The sequence below is a fragment of the Capronia epimyces genome, assembly GCF_000585565.1.
Source record: "Capronia epimyces CBS 606.96 chromosome Unknown aczIQ-supercont1.2, whole genome shotgun sequence".
Taxonomy (NCBI): Eukaryota; Fungi; Ascomycota; class Eurotiomycetes; order Chaetothyriales; family Herpotrichiellaceae; genus Capronia; species Capronia epimyces.
In genome coordinates, this window is record NW_006912905.1 from 1,407,071 (window position 1) to 1,423,715 (window position 16,645).

The 16,645-nt window shown below is 53.6% G+C and overlaps 8 protein-coding genes across 8 annotated transcripts; 2 read left to right on the plus strand and 6 right to left on the minus strand.

Annotated features, from left to right (window-relative positions):
* Positions 1-66: 66 nt before the first annotated feature.
* Positions 67-1,824, minus strand: A1O3_02321 (uncharacterized protein; the record flags this gene model as incomplete). The annotated part of the gene is made up of 1 exon (XM_007732462.1): positions 67-1,824. The coding sequence occupies one exon, from the start codon at positions 1,822-1,824 to the stop codon at positions 67-69; it is 1,758 nt and encodes a 585-aa protein (XP_007730652.1).
* A 1,722-nt stretch (positions 1,825-3,546) lies between these two features.
* On the plus strand, positions 3,547-4,347 carry A1O3_02322 (3-oxoacyl-[acyl-carrier protein] reductase; the record flags this gene model as incomplete). Its single annotated transcript, XM_007732463.1, has 1 exon — positions 3,547-4,347. One exon carries the CDS (start codon positions 3,547-3,549, stop codon positions 4,345-4,347), a length of 801 nt encoding a protein of 266 aa, XP_007730653.1.
* A 619-nt stretch (positions 4,348-4,966) lies between these two features.
* Positions 4,967-5,681, minus strand: A1O3_02323 (uncharacterized protein; the record flags this gene model as incomplete). The annotated part of the gene is made up of 2 exons (XM_007732464.1): positions 4,967-5,346; positions 5,435-5,681. 2 exons carry the CDS (start codon positions 5,679-5,681, stop codon positions 4,967-4,969), a joined length of 627 nt encoding a protein of 208 aa, XP_007730654.1.
* Positions 5,682-6,094: 413 nt separating this feature from the next.
* Positions 6,095-7,744, minus strand: A1O3_02324 (uncharacterized protein; the record flags this gene model as incomplete). Its single annotated transcript, XM_007732465.1, has 2 exons — positions 6,095-7,669; positions 7,718-7,744. 2 exons carry the CDS (start codon positions 7,742-7,744, stop codon positions 6,095-6,097), a joined length of 1,602 nt encoding a protein of 533 aa, XP_007730655.1.
* Positions 7,745-8,440: 696 nt separating this feature from the next.
* On the minus strand, positions 8,441-8,914 carry A1O3_02325 (uncharacterized protein; the record flags this gene model as incomplete). The annotated part of the gene is made up of 1 exon (XM_007732466.1): positions 8,441-8,914. The coding sequence occupies one exon, from the start codon at positions 8,912-8,914 to the stop codon at positions 8,441-8,443; it is 474 nt and encodes a 157-aa protein (XP_007730656.1).
* Positions 8,915-9,353: 439 nt separating this feature from the next.
* Positions 9,354-10,973, minus strand: A1O3_02326 (uncharacterized protein; the record flags this gene model as incomplete). The annotated part of the gene is made up of 1 exon (XM_007732467.1): positions 9,354-10,973. One exon carries the CDS (start codon positions 10,971-10,973, stop codon positions 9,354-9,356), a length of 1,620 nt encoding a protein of 539 aa, XP_007730657.1.
* Positions 10,974-13,095: 2,122 nt separating this feature from the next.
* On the plus strand, positions 13,096-14,157 carry A1O3_02327 (3'(2'),5'-bisphosphate nucleotidase; the record flags this gene model as incomplete). The annotated part of the gene is made up of 1 exon (XM_007732468.1): positions 13,096-14,157. The coding sequence occupies one exon, from the start codon at positions 13,096-13,098 to the stop codon at positions 14,155-14,157; it is 1,062 nt and encodes a 353-aa protein (XP_007730658.1).
* A 217-nt stretch (positions 14,158-14,374) lies between these two features.
* Positions 14,375-15,276, minus strand: A1O3_02328 (uncharacterized protein; the record flags this gene model as incomplete). Its single annotated transcript, XM_007732469.1, has 3 exons — positions 14,375-14,748; positions 14,836-14,949; positions 15,000-15,276. The coding sequence occupies 3 exons, from the start codon at positions 15,274-15,276 to the stop codon at positions 14,375-14,377; spliced, it is 765 nt and encodes a 254-aa protein (XP_007730659.1).
* Positions 15,277-16,645: the final 1,369 nt, after the last annotated feature.

Sequence of the window (16,645 nt, forward strand, 5' to 3'; positions counted from 1 at the left end):
TGCATAATCACCTGAGCCCCTCCGTCCATCGTCATGTTCTCGACATCATATCGTAGCCATCGCTCTTTAACCCCACGGATTGTCAAATGGATCGGCCGCACCTCCAAAGCCACTACTAGTCCCTTTGGGGGGTGCTGCCACTGGTGTCGGCGCCGAGGTCCATCCTCCGAAGTCCTCATCTGCGGTCACTGTTGGCTGTTGAACAGGCTTGCTCCCTGCGGTTGATATGGGTTCAGCCCATCCTCCAGAGATGTCATTAGGTGTGATATGTGCCGGAGGTCTCCCGAGTTCAACCTTGGGTGCACTTGGCTTTGCAGGTGCTGGTTCCGGTGCTCCCCAAGGGCTGCTGTCGTTGCCCGAACCCCACGGATCAAACATGGCTGCACTGCTCTGAGGTATCGCTGGAGTTTTGAAGGGTTGCTCCGCTGGTCTGGGTGCGGGTACGGGTGCGGGTGTTGGCTGTGAAGACAAATTGAAGGGAGAATTCAGGGCTACAGACGCGCCAGCAGGGGAAGTAATCTTAGGCGGTGCTGGCTTTGGCGGCGAAGCAGGAATGGAACTGGCAAACCCACCAAACTCCTCGGCTGCAAACAAGTCGACCGGGACCGACGTGGCAGTCGGCCTCGGAGGTGCCGCTTGCACCGGTGCTGGCTGAGGAGACGTGACCTTCTGCGTGAAGGAAAAATCCAGTCCGTTGGAAGCTGAAGCCGAAGTGACAGTCGGTCTGGGAGCGGAAGGCTTTGACGGTACGCTGTCGAAGAAGCCCCCACCGCTCAAAGGTGGTGGAGAAGTGATTTGTGGTGCCGAAGGAGTCGCCTTCGCAGGAACTGGACTGATCATGCTGCCAAAAGCCGAAAATGCGGATGCTGATTGCGTTGGAGATGTCGGCTTCGTTGTGTTACTGTCGGTAAAGCTGATCCCGCCAAAGGCATCAGCCAATCCTCCAAAGGCATCTTGTTTCGTGGCTGAAGACGCTGTCATTCCACCAAATGATGGTTCACGGTTATGCTGAGGTTGAGGTTTGGGTGCGCTTGCATATAACGACAGGATCGAGCTCTTCAAGTCACCTCTGGTATTTGTGGACTGGGTGGGGTTAGACGCCGCACTCGAAGGGCGGCCGATACCAGCTGATGGTGTGTTCCCGAAGAAGTCCAGTCCAAGAAGTGAATCCTGCGGTTTCGGCGCTGCCCTGGGGGCCGGTGCTGGCGGCCCAGTTTGAGTCGGCCTCTTGGTGGGGATGTCTGCAGTATTTGGTCTCACTGGCGGAGGAGGGGCGAAATCGTCAAAGAGGTTCACATTTGCCGCCGGACGAGGCTGTGGTGGCGGCTGGGTCGATGCTTGTCGCTGTGAAGCTGATCTCTCGAGCTTGGCCTTCTCCTGGACAATGTTTAGGGGTGTATCATCGTCACCGTTTGCATCCAAAGAAGACGGATCTGGCATAGGACCATCCATCACCCATCTCTTGGACTCGTATTTTGTGCGTATAAAGTTCTCGATCTTTGCTTCAGATGGCACATGGCCAGGCGCCAGCTTTGCTTCCCAGTACTTGTTCGCCCGTGAATTGCCCCATTTTAGTATACTCTGCAGTTGTTCATCTGTCCAGGCATCGAGGTCGACGGACTTGACGCGGCTGATATGGGTGCCCATCCCTCGGTGGATGCCTGAGCATCGGATGCAGATGAAAACGCCCAGATTCCAACTCGCCCATCGTGGGTGTTTGTTTCTCTTGCAATCGGCACACACCTTATTCCCTTCAAGTTTTACCAGGGCCTTCAAGGTTTGTGCATTCTGTGCCGCCCTGTCGGAAGACGGCCGTCGCGACATCGAACACAATGTAACAGGCCGCGGGGTTCAAGCACGCACGCTCGTCGGGGATTGCGGTGAGAGGTGGGAGATAGAGGATGAGGACTTCAGGTTGGACACTTGGCTGGAATCAAAGACAGGTCAGGAGCGGATGCGGTTAGGGGCTGCCAGAAAATGGATGATTGTTGGGGACACGGTATTTAGAGACGTCAGTCAATTTCACGGTCAACCTTGAAGTCGGCCAGCGGAGGCAATCGCCAGATGGCAGATGGCCGACCCGAAGCCAGCATAGCTTGGCCGCGCCGCTTTTACGGATGGATGTAAACCCAACTGACTCACTGGCAGCTTCCCTCTCCTTGCTCACCTCGCTCAACTTGCTCACCTTCACACTCATCCTCTATCGTATGTTTCTAGATTGGTGGCGTCCCGACGGATCCCTACTTTCCAGCCTTCGAGCTTTCGATCGCCTTTGGGTCCCTCTTGACTCTCACTTCGGCCTCCAAGCTGATAAAGTACGAATCTCCTTTCAGACATTTCGGACTAGGGGCTCCTGCACAATGGCGACCCTCCTCGAACAGCGGCCCTATCTGGACCGTTATCATGACTTCCCTCCATTTACATAGGTGTCAGGATCGCGGATTCTGCCCAGGCGGATCCCAACATCAGAGGTAGCTCGAGGAGCGGCAGATCAAATGAGAGGATGAAAGTCAAAAAAGCGCCGTGATCTGCGATCTGGTCTGGTCTAAAGACAACGCGACGGCGCACGACAGATCAGTATCAGTATCAGTACGAGTCTCATTTGTCTGCCTGATATATTAATTCATGTTTCATAGTCTTCCATGATTTCTCCTAGTCAACTTCATTTACAAGTTGCATGGGACCTGAGTTTGCATTGACAATATTCGTTCTGACATTTCCGCTACTGCTTTGGTATACTACATCCCTTTGTCCTTCCACGTATCAGCAAACTCTATTCAAACCCATAACCTCGCGGAACCATTCGTGACACATGTTTGATCACAGGACAGCGCAATTGATTGACCATATCTGTAACTGACAACAAGCCCAAGACTACCAGTCCCAGTATATGTACTAGCTGATCATCTCTGCTGGTGATGGCTGCGAGCTATCTGGTATCTGGAGGACACGTGCTACAGTTACCTGAGGTCTCATACTCAGGCAACTACCTAATACACTGTATGACCTCGTGTACAAGATATACCTAATATAGTACTATTGGAGTATAGTGCGGAGTACAGAGTACCAGGGAGCATGTTGATTGGACATACCTGGTTAATTAGTCCAAATGCGGTCTGAGTCAACCACCCTATGTCATGTGAGAGCGATGGAAACCAGCAACAACAATGAACATCGGATCATACGGAGTTCTTAGGCGAAGCACCAAGACCTCTGGTTCCTTTACTACAAGTCATGCTATCATCATAATTATGGTCTTGTCCCCACCCTGCTCCCGGTTGAGGCTGGTACTGGCCACCGGTAAGTCTTTCGTGGTCTGACCTTCGCATAGCACAATCACTGATCTACTCCCCACTTGGAATCTGGCTACAGGCCAAAGTGCACGTTCCAGATGGACCCGACCGATGTTGTGTTAGTATTAGAAGCTTGTGCTGCTGTGAAAGTGAAACCGAAACCATGCTCTTTCAACAAGCTACCTTGGTGTCTCGCACGCTCTTCCAGGCATCAAGATACAAGACTGCACGGGGAAGGTTGAGGCTGATCAAAATGTCGAGTCTGGCTCCCAATGGCCAACTGGCCTCCAAACGGATCATTGTCACCGGCGGAGCCCAAGGCATCGGCGAAAGCGTCGTTCGAGCATTTGCCGCCGAAGGAGCCATCGTCACGTCCATGGATCTGAACGACTCGCTGGGAGCTCGGGTAGCGGCCGAGGCGTCCAAAACCGGGCCAGGCAAAGTCTCGTATCTCCCGGTGGACATCTCTTCCAAAGAGTCGGTGACCGAGGCGTTCAACCAGGCCGCCGAAGACATGGGCGGCCTCGACGCCATGTTCAATGTGGCTGGCTACCAGAGACATGCAGCTCCCGACGACCCTCCACAGGACATTCTGGAGCGCATCACCAAGGTCAATATCTGGGGCACCATCTACACCAACGCGACGGCTTTTGCCATCATGAAACAGGGAGGCAAAGGTGGCGCCATCGTCAACTTTGGATCGGAAGCAGGCCTGACTGCCGAACATCACAACAGTCTGTACGGCATGTCGAAAGGCGCCGTCCACACCTGGACTCGCAGCGTGGCTCGAGAATGGGGCCCGTTCAATGTTCGAGTCAATGCTGTCTTGCCCTATGTGGCCACTCCCATGTACGACGCATTTCGCGACGCGCTCTCCCCGGACGAGTTGGAGCGTCACAAGCTGCTCTTGAAGGAACAGTTTCCTCTTGGAGGCAATCTGGGAGATCCAACCAAGGATCTGGCGCCGGTCCTAGTCTTCCTAGCCAGTGACGCCTCGCATTGGATGACAGGTCAGCTCTTCCCAGTCGACGGGGGCTATGTTGCCGTACGTTGAGCCAGCCATGGAGGACAAATCTGGTCGCCATTATCGAATGCTATTGGTAGATACATCACGACATATACCTGACGGGTCCGAGTCGTCCTTTGATGACCCCATCGTGTCGATCATCAATCAACTACAGGTTCACGGCCTGGTCTGAGAGGATTATAACAACGTGGAAAGGTCACACATAAACAGCACGATAGATTATTGACGGTGATCCCAATGGACAGCATTGACGACAACGAGATGAAATCTGGTCAATAAAACGTCAACGGAGCGTCTTCAACTCATGTCGTATCATGTCCCTAGAACGCCTCTCGACTTAATCCGCCATTGTCACCGCCCGAGGTCTAATCAACCTCATGACGAACTCTGAAGGCTGTCCCTAAAATGAAGGGAGAGTCTTCCTAAGGGTGACCGGCAATATTGCTCCCAAAGCACATTCAAGCTTACGCCGGGGCGGTGCCTTGAGTAAAGGACCAACCTGCTCAGATACCATCCAAAGCGAAATATGAAGTGCGCAGACAGACTGGACGCGAAAGGGCATTTTCTGGTGTTCCTCGTATCTTATGTCCTAGGTGAATTACACACAACAGCAGTCGAGACGCATTTCGGATACATATCAAACATATCATTTTGCCTCGCCGTTCCCCGCTGCCTTGTCCTCCTGCTCATGAAACTTCAGACTGATACTATTGACACAATGCCGCTCGTCCGTGGGTGTAGGATAACCTTCGCCTTTGAAAACGTGGCCTAAATGCCCACCGCAGTTCGAACAGACAATTTCCGTTCTCTCCATGCCGAAGGTCCTGTCTGTGTGTCGCGTCACGGCGCCAGGAAGGCTGTCGAAGTACGCGGGCCAGCCACAGCCCGATTTAAACTTGTGGTTGGCCTTGTAGAGAGGTGCGTTGCAGCCGGCGCATGTATAGACGCCCTCGGATGGGTAGTGCTTGTCATATTCGCCGGTGAAGGGGGGCTCGGTGCCTTTTTCACGAAGGATACGGAATTGTTCTGTGATGCAAAGCCGTGTTAACATAATGCACCTTATATTGAGGGGAAGAGGGCCGGGGAGGGGGGGGTTGACAAGGATGTTCGTTACCTGGGTTCAAGACGGCCTTCCACTCATCATCCGACCTGGAATCTGGGTGCGACATCTTTTGGGATGCAGAGGTAGATGTGCCAAACAGAGAGCCCAAGAAAGGGATCGATGGCATGGAATTCAAGACAATGGCGCGATGGACGGGGGCGAAGCTGGCGGTGGCCCGTGGTAGTGATTGAAGTCGGGCTGTTGCGTTACTGAAGGTGAAGAACGTGCGAAAGATGCTCGAGAATCGTGGGAGACGCATATGAGGCGAGGAATAAATACACCTCGGCTTGAGGGAAACGACTGGAATAAAGGTTGAAATATTATAAATGGAACAAATGGTCATAGGCATCGATCGCCTCATCAAAAGTTGACTCTCCCACCTCCCACCTCCCACCTCCCGCTCCGGCGGCGAGAATGATGACATACTGTAGGCCGGCCCCATCTCCGGCCGACGATCATTGGGCAGGCTGGGGAGATGCGGAGAATTGATTCCGGAATCATCATTTCACACAAATACACGCTGGTACGAGGCTGAGATTTGGATTTGGAATTGGCCTGATTGCATCTAGCAATCATGCTTGTGGCTTGGTGTCGGATTGGGCATGTCAGGAGCAAGCGTTGCCTATACCCAAAATGCCACTTTCTGCTTACATGGTTCACACAGCTTGCAAGTCATCTTACATCCTTTCCAGATAGATCGCCCGAGCGTCGGTTCTTGCCCTTCACAATCAACTCTCCATGTCCAATCTCAACTTTCCATCCCTCTCGGATCAGCATCTTGCTGACCGCGGGTCCTATCTTAGGAGCATGATTTTTACTGTGACTGCCAACTCCAGTTACAATCCTGAAACCTGCTCTGAGGGGACCACCTCCGCCAGTGGTATATTTCGCATCGCCTAGGCTATCCCACCACTCATGTACTCTGGTGGCGGTGATACGGACAGCATCCTGCACGCTTACCCCGTGAAGGTCGAGCATTGTTGATGAAGACTGCCTTGCCACAAGCGAGTCGGCTTCAGCTGCTTGGAGTGCCTTGGCCGTCCTGACTCGTTCGCGACCAATCTCTGAATGATACGCGGCGACCCCTCCATAAAGACGATCAGATTTGCTTCTTCTGTATGCAGCAGAGGCTTGCTCGAAGCTTTGACCCGCAGCAAGTCTGTAGGATGCCGCGGTCACTCGGCTACTACCAAGTTTCGCAGTCGTCCAAGGCGATGGTGTGGAGCTCGACAAAGGTTCGTTTTCCTTCAAATTCGGAGGCGCATATTGAGCAGCTACCTGCAGTTTTCCGGGAGAATGGCTCTCTGTAGATGTTGTCATAGTCTTCAGAAGCTCATAGGCTGCAGAGGGAACATGTCGAGCTAGAATTAGGAGACCGTATATTTGAGATTTTGGCACTTGCTCGAATTCGTCCTGAAACTCAGCGATTTGAAGCTCAGTTATGAGGTCGACTTCTGTAAGGCTGTCGTATGCTGTGCCCTCTTTCTTCGCCAGGGCCCAGATTGTTGGCCCAAGACGAGCCCCGTTTGCATGATATACTGATCTTACTATTTGTGGTTGAACGCCTGTCCTCGAGCATATGTAGTCGACATCATCAGACATCGTAGCCCACACATTGGAGGGATTGGGTGCTGGACCCTGCATGACAGAACGGGTAGAGCTCGCCCCGGACGCGTCATGGCGGCGGGTCTTCCGTTTCTTTCTACCTTTGCGATTCACTTGTGACTCTTCTGCAAATGCCTCAATACCTTTCGATACTGGTGTCTCTTCGGCAGGGAATACCTCATCTTCCTGTCTGAGGAAAGAAAGGTTTAACAATTCGTCAGTCGCCTTATCGAGAGAGCCTTCGTGACTCCCGAGGACATCGGTGAGCTCGCGCTCAGGAATGTCAGGAAACAACCGTTGAAGCCATGCTGTTTTTTGTTCGGACGTAGAATCCTCCAGATCATGACCCAGGTTGTCTGAAACCTGCCATCTCAGATCCGAGAGGCCAGTTGTTATGCTTGTGACTCCGTTGGACACTGTTTCTTCAGGGCTTGACCTGGTGGTGCCGGTAGCATCATTTATAAGTCGAGATCCTCCTGTCCCTGATGGATCGAATTCTGCATCCTCTTGCTCTATTGCACTGGTCTTCAAACTGTCAAGCACTCTAGTCAAGATCTCGCGGTCCCGGGGGAGGTCATAATCGGAAGCGATACCGTAGAAAAGGGCATCATCTAGAGGAGGACAGTAAGCTAGTCGTAATTTCTACTCGGGCTTAGCGAATGGCACAGGCGAATGAGAAAAGTGGCTGACCTCGATCTCAGGTGCGGAGCCGTCCATGTCTCAAACCCAGGATCTTTCTTTGGCGGAGTCATGTTTGGATTAGGAAGATACTTTGTGGAACTTATGAAGGAGATGTTGACCGCAACGTCGGTGTGTTGCCAGAGCTAGAGAGAGACATATGACATATTTAGTGAAGATGGTCGAGTTTACCTAGGTATTCATGAAGGGGCAAAAAGAAGAGAGGACTTCCGAAGACCGCAGGTGGCAGTGTACCACCTATCAGAGTGCGTCATAGGCTGTGGTCGTCTCTCGAGGCGGGGATCCATTGTATGGCTACCTCCACCGCATCCATGTCAGTCTCACCGTCCGCGACAAAGAGCGACTCCTGCTTTGGCGGCTTTCCAGGAGTCCGCTGGTTTGGGTGTTGGCCTCCGTGGAAGAGCTATGCACGATGTAGCAGGCAGGAGCACAGCGGGCGTCTGGACACACGGTTGAGCCAAACATGAACGACCGGCAGTCATCCCAACTCTACGGCGAAAGCAACAGGTCGCGCAACACGATTAAGAATCTCCGAATTTTGGAAGCAGATCGAGGTATGGCCCCAAGCCAGAGTTGAGATGTAACATCACCAGAACAAAGTGATGGTCACCTACGGTATCACCAGCAGCACATTTGGGTGGACCACCGCTTCGTCGTTTTCCCGCATCTCCTTCGCTCGTCACGCTCTCGTGCCACCGCTAGGCCGCTTCTTCGTTACAATTCCTTGATCGCAGTTATCAACTCCAACGAGTCGACGTATACTTCGTAGAATTTGGCCTGAAGTTCTCCTTGGCCGTTGTCCGCAAACACCATCGAGCTCGCAAAGTCCGCATCCACTCGTCGTCCGTTCTTCAGCTTATACCAGATCGATCCAGTGAGAACAATCTCCTGCCGCCCATTCCCAGCACCTCCGGCGACGACGAAGACCTTTTCTAGCGTGTGCTGAAGACTAACAACTGGGCCATTCGTTGGATGCACCATGGCGCCTCGGAAGGCACGGATGGCATCGCGGCCTACAGAAGGTGTTGGCCCAAAGACCAGTTTGGCGTCTGGCGCGAACAGATTCAAATACGCGTGGTCTTGTGTGTGTGCATCATCCCAGGACCGGAAGAAAGCCGAAAGTCTCGGCCCCAGATTGTCTGGGATGGCTGAGTGATTGGCGGCGGTATAGTTGTCTCGTGAGGTCATGGCGACAGGCGGTTATGTGGTTGGAGGATCTGGGAAGAGACAACTACTCTGATTTCTCGCTCTCTTGAAAATATACTGCGTCCATCCAGTATGCGCAGGACCTCGGGGGGAACGTATACCTACCCGAGGTCTTTGACACCCGAGGGGCGGGGTACTAGTGTGAGTACGTCCGATACTGATATAGTTACCGCGGAGGATTGTATTTCACGTAAGAAAGCCATTGACGTAAGATATCCAATTTCACGGTGGTGACGGAAGATATCCATTTCAAGTAAGAAATCATCTAGCGGGTTGCACCTAAGGTAGACTAACAGCTCTATCTTATGCGCTTCAAGATTCATCAAGATTCATAGCTTCGTGCCCGCGAGGGGGTCTCTGCCTGATAAGCTGGTTGCAAGATCCTACGAGCCCACTGGGATCATTTCTCTCGTACCAGACCCTATACTTCTCGCCATGTGTAACCTTTCTTACCCAATGCTTCGGGGTCCGGCGTATTCATCGCGTTCTTATCACCGAACGGATCGTCGGGATCGTCGTCGTCCACATCACTATCGCTCCCGCTATCCATTTCAACCTGTTTGGCCCTCCAGTTGGATGTTGGCCGCGGTGAAGGCAGGGTGATATGTCCTGGACCGGGCCGTGGAGGCTTGGGCGGGCTGGAGATGCTCAGACCTGCAACCATTCTCTCTGCGTCACGGCTGGCGGCTTGCTCGTTTCGGGCTGCTTGCCTACTTAGATGCTGTGCTTCTTCCAGCTCGCTATCCGAGTCGTCGTCCACAGACTTGTCCAAAACTTCAAAGGCCATTAGTGCATTGACCAGCTCCTCATTAGCATGTATCAGACCGCCAAGGAACTCTTCAGACTCGACAAATTGGATGTATCGTAAGATCTGGCGCCGTAGTTGTTTGCACGTCTCGAATCGTTTTAATACTTCAGGATTGTCGGAAACTCGCTGCGACTCTCGATTGACCAGTCTCAAGGCGTTTGTGAGGCCAGTGGAGGCGACGGAGGAGGCGGCGATTGACTGTAAGATGGAGGGCTTTTCCCGTTCAAGATCGAACCCTTTCACTTTGCCTTTTTTGTCCTTCTTCACCTTCTTGGCCGCGAACGTCGACGACTGGCCTAACGCGACTGGCGAACTCTGTTTGCGCAGTACTGTGGGACTGGAAGGCTCTCCAACTCTCTGAAAACTATCAGATCTGCTCCTTGCTACTTCTCCTTCCTGCTCGCGCTGTACGTCTTCTTCCGTCTCTCGGAGGACTCTGCTCTGTTCTCGCCTCTGCTGGACTGGCTTGTGGGTCTTGGGTAGCTGATTGTACAGGGACTTGGCCCCCTCAAGACCTGGATTGTCTTTGGAACTGGCCACCCACTGGCCGAAGAGAACTTTGCACTTGGATCGCACGTCCGGATCAGATGTTGGATCTGCGGCAGCTATCCGGAGTCGTTCCAGGAGCGGTCCGTCTGAAAGAAGTGCCCGTTGTACCCGAGATCCACCATTTTGCAGAAGCCCATCCAATATGGTAAGCGCCCTCAGTTGTCGATGGACATTGCCATACTTCAATTTCTTCCTCAAGGCTCGAGCAACTTCTTGCGCGCCGGTAGCTTGGAGTTTGACAACTTCGAGAAGATCGGGGACACCGGCGAGATCGTCTTCGTCGTAGGTTTCGGAGGTCAGTTGTTCCACGTGAACCGAGATCGAGGAATATGGTTTCTTCTGTTTGTGGTAACGATAACGAGTTAATAGCTGATATCTCCTTCGCGAGCGAACACAACACGCGAAATGCAACAAAGCAGCAACGAGGAGCTTGCAGCCCCGTAAGTGTGGAGGATGAGGTCGTCGAGAGAGGACAGGGCGAGAAGGGTTGTCAGGATATGCGTCAAATGACCCCCGGCGCTTCTTCCGGCCACAGCATTCGCACTCCTCCGGCCGTCGTGAGTCGAGCAGCGAGTCTAGCTCATACGTAGTTGCTGTGGCTGGGATCTCCTGCTCCTGCCTAGGGGGGTCGACAAACCCAGCATCAGGAGCACAAGCTGGGGTGTGCAAAAGGAACAGAGACATGGCAGGCTTCATCAAGAGTGTGATATGGCGGGGTAGAGGCATGGGGGCCTTCAGGTAGGCGGAAGAAGCAGATGAGCAGAAAGACAGAGAACTTACTGAGGCGGTAAACATGGCTGTCAAGGTCCTATGTAGGTCCGGACACGGAGGCGGACAGGTAGTTCGCGGTGGGAGAGCATCCAGATGAACAGGTGCAAATGCGTCCGCACTGTGTACGGATACTGTAGTTGGAGCAAACGCGGGATACACAGACAGGATACGGGATACGGACAAGCAAACACCGCGTAGGACTCACTACTCCGTAGAGGGGTTAGCCTGTCTTTCGCTCCACCACTGATAGTCGGTGCTACAGTACGGATACCACTGCCCAACTGCGTGCCTGCAAGTCACCTGTCACCTGCTGGAAGACTTCAAGACAACGACCTCCCTCCCCTAGTCCTCGATCGCCATCCCCGCCCCAGTTGACATGCATCTCACCTTGCGGACCCAATTCCCTACAGTCACCCAGAAGTCAAATTCTATTTCGACGGGTCCATCCTTGATCTATCTTAGGATGACCGCGACCGCGACCGCGACCGAGACCTAGGACGACGACAGCACCCCTTCAAACGTCCCCGCTGCTGTGTCCCTTGGTGGGATGGTGATGTGCAAACCTCTCCAGCATACATCACACTTTCACGAGCAGGATATGGATTAGCAGGCACTGTATTCGCATAGGGTGCGCTGCCAGGCTAAGGCGCCGTTGCCAGGACCACGAGGGACTTCTTGCTGAATTAATAACTTACCATCTGGATCCAGCGAACGGCAGTCCCGCGAATATGGAATCTATCGGGCTTTGTCGATCTCGAAAAGTATAAGTATGCGCAGGATTTATCTTCTCGACCGCCAGTCATCTTGGTTCCACCGTTTGGGCGACTCGGCTGGGTACATTCTCGATGATCATGATGAAACCGGACAGCCTGAAGCTGTGTCATGAAGTCGAAGGATCAAATCGATGGTGGACTACCACATCGCCCAATACTAAGTAAGCCCATATTCTCTCGTGGCTGCGCTGTGCAGACCTGGTCACACGGGAAACGGGGCGATGCATGAGCAGGCCCTAAGCCCGCAACTGGGGGATTCCTGGCCTAAATCACTTACATTTCCAGGGCTTGAGGAGGCACCATTCGGCCCGGCTTGGGTTAGGGCTAGGGAGCATTTATCAACGTTAATCTGTTTATAGAAATAAAACACCGGACATCAGATAGGCCTTGGTCAATGCAGTGTTTTGATCCCTCTCACAGGCGTTTCTATAATGTCCTAGTCGCCGAAGATGCGGTGCGTGTGCAAGGATGGTTGTGCTTTGTACTTCGCTGGAGCTGTACGGAGTACATGTACATGTAATACGCCGTAGTGTTGGTGTGGTTTGTGCCCGAGTGATCGAACCGTCGAACTCGAACGATTCAACCTGCCACTCAACTCAGGACGAGAGCATCCCGTGCCGCAGACTCTCCAGCCTCAAGAATATTGAATGCCCGGGGGATTCTCCTGGTGGGGGCTAAGGCTGGGCTGAAGGGTCCTTGGGCATCTCCTCCTTTCTTTGGCATGGCGTGATCACAGACGGTTTTCTGGGCGCACAAGGAAGAGATTAGGCGAATCCCCTGCATGCACGATAGGCCTTCTATAGCAGAAGTACATTATTGTCCATGCCATAATGCAATCACCTGAGATATACGGAGTAGTAGTACAGTATTATGGTACCTAACATGCCAGGGTAAGTACGCCTGCCAAGTCAAACCCTGCACTGCATCGGACATTACCATTGATATTGTTTTACTTCCATTCTGTTTTCTCAACCAGGCGGCGATTATCAGCAATTACAAGCCATCACAACTCTATGAGAGCAGACAGACGCATTCTTGGACTCATTTGCGCGATCGGCGTCGTGATCATCGCCCTCATTCTGGCATCTCCGCCCCCTCAGCTGGCGGTTCTGGCCTCGCACTTCCACCCCACCAGCATCATATCCAGGCTTGGCGTCAGATCTCTGCATTCAAGTTTAGCACTGGCCGTAGGATCTCCGAGCACGAGCCGTCGTGGTCCTCACAAGAGTACTGCCTTCCCAGACACCCACCAGAAACCCAGAATGGCGTACGAGAAGGAACTCAAAGTCGCACAGCTGGCGGTTGTCCGAGCGGCCATCCTCACCAAGGCGGTGTTCCACGAGAAAGCAAAAGGCACCGTGTCCAAAGACGACAAATCGCCCGTGACTATAGGCGACTTTGGGGCGCAAGCGCTCATCATCGCGGCCATCAAGCATAACTTCCCCTCGGACGAAGTGGTGGGCGAGGAAGAGGCATCGTCGCTTCGAGAGCAGAAAGACCTCTCTTCGACCATCTGGAATCTTGTCAAAGACGTGAAGCTGGACGACCCTGAGAGCGATGCGCTGCTTGGCGGGCCGATCAAGTCGGAAGCAGAGATGCTCGATGCCATCGACATGGGCAACAGCGCGGGCGGGGACAAAGGGCGCATCTGGGCGCTCGACCCCATCGACGGTACCAAGGGATTCCTCCGCGGCGGCCAGTACGCCGTTTGTCTGGCGCTCATTGTGGACGGGGACGTCAAAGTCGGCGTCCTGGGCTGCCCGAACCTGCCAGTGGACGACCGGGAGCTATTGACAGAAGGCATTGGCGCCGCCGCTACTGATGCAGAGGGCAAAGGCGTGCTCTTCGCCGCCGTGCAAGGCCAGGGCGCGACCTCCCAACCGCTCACCCGTGGCGCCGTCACCCCCGGCCACCCCATCCACGTCAGCCAGATCTCGGATGTCAGCGAGGCCGTCATGTGCGAGAGCGTCGAGCCCGGCCACAGCTCAAAGGGCGACAACGCATTGATCGCCCAGAAGCTCGGCATCAGCCGCAAGCCCGTCCAGATGGACAGTCAGGCCAAGTACGGCTCCGTTGCCCGCGGCGCCGGCGACCTCTACCTTCGTCTGCCCGTGCGCAAAGACTACGTCGAGAAAATCTGGGACCATGCCGCCGGTGATCTCATCGTCCGTGAGGCCGGCGGCCAGGTCACCGACATCACTGGCAGCAGACTCAACTTCGGGCTAGGCAGGACGCTCACGGAAAACAAAGGCGTTGTCGCGGCGCCTGCCAATGTCCACCCCCAAGTTCTCCAGGCTGTACGCGAGGTTTTGGATGCCAAATAGACCCCCACACGATCATGGCACTAGAGCGGACCGCAGGGGATCCCTTTGATGATGTCGATGAAGAGTAGGCAAAGCCTCCCGAATAGGGACACGGGATTAGGACAGGTTATATGACATAAAAGAGTTACAATTGATTGATTAGTACATGGTCCGCGGCCAGAGCAACCATGCCCTAGCATTTCTGCACCTGTGGACTGAGCAGTGCCCATCCATTTGACTACTTGATCTTCTTCGCCTTCAGCCGTATCGTCTCGTCATTGACAAAGATACCTTTGCCTTTGTACGGCTCCGGCTTCCGCCATCTGCGGATCTCGGCTGCGAACTGCATGATGGCCTGCTTATCACATCCTTCAAGCAGGATCCGCGTCGGCTGCGGCACGCTGGCCTTGACACCTTTGGGCACCGGCATCTCCACGGGATGCGCGTATCCCAGCTTCAAGTTGACAAACTTCTGACCCGGATAGGCGGCTTTCTTTGTGAGGGCCGAGTCTTCCACTGTCGCACGGTACCCCACGCCCACCAGGCGCAATATGCACAGGTGGCCTTCCGAGACTCCCGACACCGAGTTCTGTACAAGAGCGCGCATTGTGCCTAGAATCGAAAGGCTCGGGTGTCAGTACTAGATCACTCGAAATGCATCCGACCTCCCTCAGGATGGAGCGGCAGGGTCCAACTCACCCCACATTGATCGCTGATGTTTTTCCGCCGCATCGCTGACGCTGATATTGAGTTTGTTCGCGAATTCGTCGTGCTCGGCTTTCAAGTACGGTGGTAGCAGAACGGTCATTGATCCTGTTGTAATCAGCCAGTGTCTCCTCCAGCTCTTCGCGGTCACTTCGTACCCAACGGGCCCTTGACCTCCACCGCAGTGGTCGGTGTGTCTGGGTTCCTACTCCGTGCATTCAATTTTGGCAGTTCATAAAACCGTAACGACACCTCGGGTGGTACGTTGATTGGCGTCCGGCCTATTCGTGATTGAGGGACGTGGGCAAGCGTCGAGTTGTGTCGGGAAGTCCAGCTGTAAGAAAGAGCCGGGACGAGGAATGATGGGACCTCTCGTGAGCGGCCTGCATTGCGGACGAGTTGGCGGAGAGGGGATTGCAGGCCGGGGCAGGCCATGTTGAAGAGGTGTGATGCCTTCGAGAATGCTGATCTTGAGAGCTGATCCTGTCGGTCGCTAACGCATTTCTGTGTCCTCTATTGTGTTCCGAGCGTGATCAGTTTCCAGGCCGAGAGCGTTGTTGCGTTCCACTCGTCAACGCATCTTGTAGAAGTCCATTGCATGAGGAACGCAACATTAATTTGTGCAAGTCCGCAGCTGTCCCGATTCGGTCTGGACCGAGATGTCACGTGTAAGGCTGGTCGGTCTACCTTCCGAGCTTCAAGATGTCAAGCCGGCTTGGATCTGTGTCCACCGCAACTCCAGGTCGAAATTACCTTGCAACCCTCCATAATTTCCTCTGGCTGTGAAGAACTGTAAGGGCCAGAAGTCAATGGAGCTGGAGCAGATGAGGATAATCTACAAGGAGGGGATCCTGCCGCATGCGCATGCGTGAGATCTCCATATGGTTTCCTACGCTGTAATGAGGCACAAAAGACTCGCAAGACACTTCCGACTTCCGACCCTGGCCAACTGCTTACTCGAATGACTTGGATGCTGAGCTGATATGATAAGGCTAATTTAGCAAAACGGGCAGGGACTCGACTCAAGGAGCCAGTCGACAATAACAATGTGCAGATAATGGCTCACAGTCTCAATCCATGTCTCTTATATGCCCAGCCCGCCAGCCTTCCTGGTCGTGAATACGATAGACGCAGTGTTTGACTTATCCTCCTAGGTATCCATTGCTTGTGTCGAGCCTTGTTTGTGCCAAAAGTTGATTGTTGTTGCGCTATCACCCGCAGTGCTCTCGGAGGTGTCAGATGTGAGGTCAAATTCTCGAGGTCAAAGCAAGGCGGTGGGGGAGGATGCGTGCATTTGGAACGACCCAATTCTTCCGGGAGTCACTGTCTCGTTTTTATCGGTGAAGGGGCCTCATCGGCTTCTGGACAAAGTTAGTGAGTGAAGTCGGCCACACTGATTGCCAGGAAAGTAGTAGGGGACCAAGGACCGCAAGTCTGGTTGGTGACGAATGTGGTGATGGTTTGCTGCGAAGGTTGAAGTGGAATAAGGTGATGCTAGACCTCCTCGAACACTGCGCTGCGACTCACCCAACAATTCTCTTCCCAAACATACATTCTTTCTCTTCGACCATTCCCCATCTTGTCACCCATGACTCAATCAGTCGCGCTCATGCAGCGCTCTATATGATTGCATGCGTTTCCTTAGACCCGTTCACTTGGGTCAAAGGTGAGGTCGTCTGTCGCAGTGAACCTACTAAGACAAGCAGTCCACCTTCTCAACCGTCATTTATCGTCGCCCTCCTACACGGCGCCTCTCTTTCTACAACAAAGAGTTGAGTCGATCTACCTGCGGGGCTACTCTTAC